General features: G+C 33.9%; 1 protein-coding gene across 4 annotated transcripts in view; it reads right to left on the reverse strand.

Moving 5' to 3' along the window:
- Positions 1–3,367, reverse strand: part of LOC130586850 (peptidyl-glycine alpha-amidating monooxygenase-like) — a 36,187-nt gene extending 32,820 nt beyond the window's left edge. For all 4 annotated transcript variants that reach the window (XM_057387765.1, XM_057387764.1, XM_057387763.1 and 1 more), the window contains exons 1-5: positions 3,292–3,367; positions 2,737–2,804; positions 1,084–1,164; positions 889–965; positions 507–610 (exon numbers count right to left, since the gene is read on the reverse strand). In XM_057387765.1, the coding sequence (XP_057243748.1) occupies positions 507–610; positions 889–965; positions 1,084–1,164; positions 2,737–2,785 (311 nt within the window). In that variant the 5' untranslated portion in view covers positions 2,786–2,804; positions 3,292–3,367. The remainder of the gene's footprint in view (positions 1–506; positions 611–888; positions 966–1,083; positions 1,165–2,736; positions 2,805–3,291) is intronic.
- Positions 3,368–6,000: the final 2,633 nt, after the last annotated feature.

Below are 6,000 nucleotides of genomic sequence, written 5' to 3' on the forward strand. Positions count from 1 at the left end.
GATTTACTGAAAAAACATAACTGCTGTATTAGTCCATATTTTTAAGGTTAGATTTTGCAATAGGTCAAAATAATTCTGATAAGCTCTTATAAACTTTCTTTCTGAAATAATACAGAGAATTGTGAATATTTATTATGTCATTTGAAGATTTATTATTTCACTATAAGTAGGCAATAATGTCACCTAATTAAAAAATACGTTTTCTAGATTTRGTATTCTGAATCCTTCTCTAAGTGCTGATAGCCAAACATCTCAGTAATTTGCTTGGCAGCATAGCTTCACTTCAGAAGTGTGCTGTACTCTTCAGCAAAGTGAATAAGAAATGCCAAGGAACATTGTGTAGAGTTAAATCTTAAGAAGACCAAACAGTGTAACAAAACATTTTGGCAGAAATAGTTTCTTAGCATTACCTTGAAAGAATACATGAAACAAAAAATATTTCTATATATGACTAAAACCCAAGAAAAAAAAATAGTTAGAAAATGGAGCAAATAGATAAAATTTACCCTATATGTGTCTCTGTAGTTCTGCCTTCCCCACTGAACACACATCTGGCTGCTAGGATATCATCATAGCTAATGTCTACTGGATATTCCACGGGGTAGAATGCCTGAAAGACAGGATGATTCACCACAATCAATGAAAGTGCTTCATATTTTCTACATCAATAGATGCTGATGAGGACAGTGCTACATATCTGAAATTACTTTTGCATCATAATCTATTCGTAATAATACTGGGCAATATTCGCTTGCAGCAGTACAAAAGCACACAACCAGTGGAAACACCATGATGCAAATCTGTGGACATGCCATTTCCAATTCAGCTTCTCAGTTTGAAACATTAATAATTAAAACTTACATTTAGAACTAAAAGAACCCAACCAACCTGTGGTAGTTGTGGACTCTGTCTACCAATCAATGTCCACTGACCATTTCTCACTCTGTATCCACTCACTACTTTACCTATAAGATATCAATATGAGAAGTGAGACATACTTAAATATGTAGAAATACTTAAAAAAATATGTTGCAATGTCAACCTTTTTCCGTTAAGTATTTGATATTCCTATGTTACCCTTACCTAGTCTGTGTGTATGAACCCTGTAGGCAAAAAGGTGCATCGGAAACCTTTTGTAATGGCAGGAAATGTCTGCATCAACCACTGCAAAAATATGACAGCAATAAACAATGACAAACATAATTTATCAGAGAAAGGTTAAATTACTGTACTTCATTCAGTATGGTTTACAGAGTGTATACCTACAGAGGACAACAGATGATTTCAAAAGATAATAGATTATATCTTATACTTCTGCAGTGTCCATCTCAAGACATCTGCAAAGAAAAACTAATAAAATATAGTACGGATCACTTGAAAATGACTTACTCTGATGATGTAAATATAAAATATTTCTGGTTAAAAGCCAGAAGTACTTTTTCCAGTGTACCCTACCGCTGTTTAACGAAATAAGGAATACATTTGCTTATAGACTATGCTGAGGGATGCTTAAAATAGACAGAGCCATAGTAAATGGTCTACTCAGGGGAAAATTAAAATAAAATGATATAATTCTGAATGGATACAGTTTACAATTAAGTCGTGATTATAAAGGCCAGGGTTAGGCAGACAGTTCATCAGAGAAGTGGCGTAGAGTATTTACAGAGTAGTACTTGTGTTAGGTACATTAACAGTACCTAAAGAAGAGAACCACAGAAAAATCCAGATGCCTKTCTGAGAGATATCTCCATGTTTCCTGATTCAACAAATTTCATGCTCCACTTTGGAGCTGTAAATTTTATTGAACATGAGAAGGCAGTTATAAGCAGGCACAGAACTGTTTGTTTGCCCTTTCCCCTCAACCCTCCAGTTGAAAAGTTTTCAAATTGATCAAGTTTTTTGGGGGGTGGTGGGAGATTAATTCATTTCTTCATATTGGAGAGTAAAATAATTTTAGCTTAAATTCAAGTTTAAAAATGTTTCAAGCTGCTGAATTCACTAAACAGCTGGAGTCAGCTGAACATTTGACCACCTCATCCTGTATAGGGAATGGGACAAATACTGTTCTTGGTTATCTAATTTCAAATTCTGGTACAGCAGAGTAAAGTCAGTGTTCAATTTCCTTAAAACAGAACATTCCATGCTGGTGGGAAAAAAGGATACTGGGAATTTCCAAGCCGAGTTTCAGATATAATTCAGGATTTTTAATAGAAACTGTTCTGAAACTTTCTATTAGAATGGGGTTTTTCAGCCTTTGGACCTTTTAACCAACTAGGAACACAGGAATAAAATTCTTAAATAGCATCTCCTTACTGGGAGAAATTAATTGACTAAAACTAAAGTCTTAATAGAATTAACAAATATAATGAATGACAAATACAGATGAAGAAGAGCCTAAAACAATTTATGGCACTTTAGAGAGGAGAGAAGGGATTAGAAAATGGGTAGGGCATTTTTTGTAAAATACTAAGATGAAAATAAATCAAAGAAATACTCATCATTACTTGTACCAACGTTGTGTTTCTACAGCATTGATTGCCTTTACTGAAGTAATCACAGGGGAATCTGATACAAGCTYAAACATAACTATTTCTTTCATAATTTGTTCAATCAAGCAAATAATTAATTTGTCCATCTACATATCTGCAAGCCTCTGCCGAATTTTCTTCCACAATAAGCAATAAAAATAGATCAGGTGGTGAAATTATACAAACACTTTGTGGAATGATGACTCACTTTTCTCGCCGGGTGGTATGACTGTGTTCACAGACATCATAAGATACATTCCAGCAATCAAAGGCTGCCTGCAAAGCAAAACCCAAGCTCTGGTAAAGAATTCCTCTGTAAAATACAAGTGCAAGTGACATGATATGCAACACCACTTGACACTGCTGATTTCTACACTTTGTTCCATCTACATTGTTCCAACGAAACAGTTATACTGAGAAAGAAGCTGCTTCACAGCAGTTGCCTTCCCCCACCCTTTTTTTTTCTCCATTTTTCTAAAGTATTTTCTGCAAAGTATTGAAAGAGGACAAAACTATCATCTGCAYAATTACTGTGCGCATTGTAGATTTCTGCACACTAAGCTCTAAACTGGATTAACTCAGTACTCATAGCACTGCTGTGCCAAGTTTCTTATCAGAAATGAAAATTTTTGCCAACAGATGACACAACTTCAAAATTCTTAATATTGTGAAATACGTATTATTTTTATTTCACGTTTTCAAAGGAATCCATGCTTTCTGTTCCAAAGATAAAAAATAGGYAAGCATTTTCATAGCTACTCACTTTTGATGTGTCAGATGTAAAGTTACACCAGAACAGTCCTTGTGTTTATCTGTACAAATTGTGAAACAGTATTATTATTAACAATTGAATCCCTGTAAATTACTAAATATTAGTAAGATGTTTCTGCTGTGTAAAAAATACCAGAAGACAGAACAAGTTTTAATTATACTGTGTCCAGTAAAACTGTTATACTCTGGAAACACTATTCATACTTGCACAAATCTGCACATCTCAGTATTGCATTTGTAGCAATCCTAACCCAGAGAAAAGCTTTTGTGGATGAAAACTATTGTACTAGAAAATGGAGATCTTTATGGACTAGCACCTGGGAAATGAAACTGTATCAGGTTTACACTAGCAGAAAAAGTTGTTTTGCTTCAAACAAATTTGTATTTTGGTCAAAGTTTAAAAAAATATTTGTGAAAAGCAGTGATTTGAGCCACTAATAATGCACTGCCAGAAATCCTTGTAATAAAAGTCAACAGGTGAACTTGATATACAAATACAGACAGCAATTCTGTTTAAAATTTTATGTCCTAGAAGGCGAGTAAAAATAGGTAATTCATTTTTCAGTGTACTGTATCATGATCAGCTAATTAGCTGATATGTCTGATGTTTTAAAGACCCAATTGTCTTGATAGTTACTCAATTAGAGCTGGTGATTCATCTTTGCTTATTTTTAAGAAAATTTCTTTTTCTTATACTTAGGCCAATAATAGCTGTAGTTTGGTTTTAACTCCAAAGCAAGTAAACAGAACATTCTTATAAAATGTCCTCCAACAGTTTATGTTTCAGGTAAGAAAGAGAGCAGAGTAAATATGGATATGGTGACAAGTGGTAACTTGCCAGAGTTTTTCCTCCCATCAATAGCCAGATTCCAAACTGAAAAAGTAGTGCATTTGAACAGAATAAAGGATAACATCCAGAGTGGGACAGAGAAATCCAGCAGGTTAAAAAGTATCAGTTTAGTTTTTCACACATTAGCTATTTTCAGTTACATCACATCTCGTTATTAAGGGATAATAATCRGTTTGCTTTTCACCATCACTGATAGTAGAACTTGCTAGAATTTATTTTCAGTATGTTCGGAATGTAGATATGTAAATTTGTATATGTTAATATAATTATTCAAGTAAGGTAGCTGCTAACACAGTTTCACTGGGTGGGCTGTCATAATGCTCATAATCACAGCATCTTCAAATTCTTAGTTGCTCCAGCTCTGCACATCCCAATAAACGCTTTTGGATTTAAAAATCTGAATCAATATACCACAGTTGTAGCTCTTCAAATAGTAACAAAAAAATGGGAAGTCTTCACTGTGCACAGGAAAGAAAAATTAGAACAGTAGCTTTTTCATCAAGACTCCCTACAAATGTTCTACTGAAAAAGTATCATTCCAGAACACGCACTAGTTTTCAATCACAGATAATAATCGTTTCTTCCAAATGAACAAATTAAGAATCCAAAAGCATCAAAAAGTCTAAGCTATTTGGAAAAAATAAGGGGAATGGTAGGAAAATATTCATGAATTAGAGAAATTCTTTGTCAATGATTTTAGAAAAAGTTCTAGATATATATGTACTGTTCATCCTCTTCCCTGCAGGAAGCTTCACTTAGAATCTCAGTACCTCAATATTTGCTACAAAGGTCTTTGTAAAGTCTCTTTTGCCCCACCCTCCTCATTTCAATCTTAACTTYTGTTATTTATATAACTCAGGTTTTGTAAGTTTAATATTGTTAGAAATGCTGCACTACATTAATGTCAATGGAAAATGGAAAATGGAAAATGCTTGCTTCCTCTCAGAACATTAGTATTTAAAGAAATAAAATTAAAAAATTTAAAATGTAACCAGTCATTTTGTGTTTCTCAGTTTTGGAATTTTAGTTGAAAACATCACCATTTTGTCTTTTAAACACTGATGTAAAATTATCCCCAAACAATCAAACTGATTTCATATTTGAAAAATTTAATCCTTATTATGCAGTAGTGTCTCTTTTAAAAGCAGTACCATAGGAGAAGGGAAAAAAACTCCAATGCATTTTGACACTATGGGAATTTTCAGAGCATATAAAAATTTTATTTAAAATTTTCATCTAAACAGAGCGATTTCAAAATGAACTAAAGATAGCTGGAAAGCTGTAATTGCTCCTAAATAAGGCAACCATCTAAATCAGTATCAGGAGAAGCACAAATGAACTTCTGGCACAAGTATCTGATCTGCAGTGCTGTGTTAAGAGTAAAATAATGRATGGATACATTAGTCTAGACCTTTCAGAAATTTTTGCAGTGCTTTATAATTGTTATTTAGCCATAACTGAGCTAAATGTTTTTCTAACAACTACAGAGGGATGCTGGAAATTATGTCTCCCTGCTTGTCCTTCCTTCAGTTCACCTCCCTGAAACCCTCAAAGTTCTCAACCCTTAACACAAGAAGGCTTGCTGCAGTGAGGTCATGCCACTTCTTTTCAAGCTTCATTGTCTGACCTAAGCTTGTCCAGCTTATCCAACTGCTTTGATTTCCTTGTTTCAACTATTCAGTACATATGAACTTGCTCAGGGACAAAGAAGCTACTATCCGCCATATGACCAAGATCTGAAAGTGAATTTTTATATACTTTAGAAAGACGATTCAAATGAATGCAAATTGTCCATGTAGAGTTTCCAATTCAAATGAATCCAGAAGCTGTGCTTGTGACTGCCTTTTGTGT

Source organism: Malurus melanocephalus, unplaced genomic scaffold (assembly GCF_030028575.1).
Source record: "Malurus melanocephalus ecotype Western Australia unplaced genomic scaffold, MMel_1.1 scaffold_1356, whole genome shotgun sequence".
Taxonomy (NCBI): domain Eukaryota; kingdom Metazoa; phylum Chordata; class Aves; order Passeriformes; family Maluridae; genus Malurus; species Malurus melanocephalus.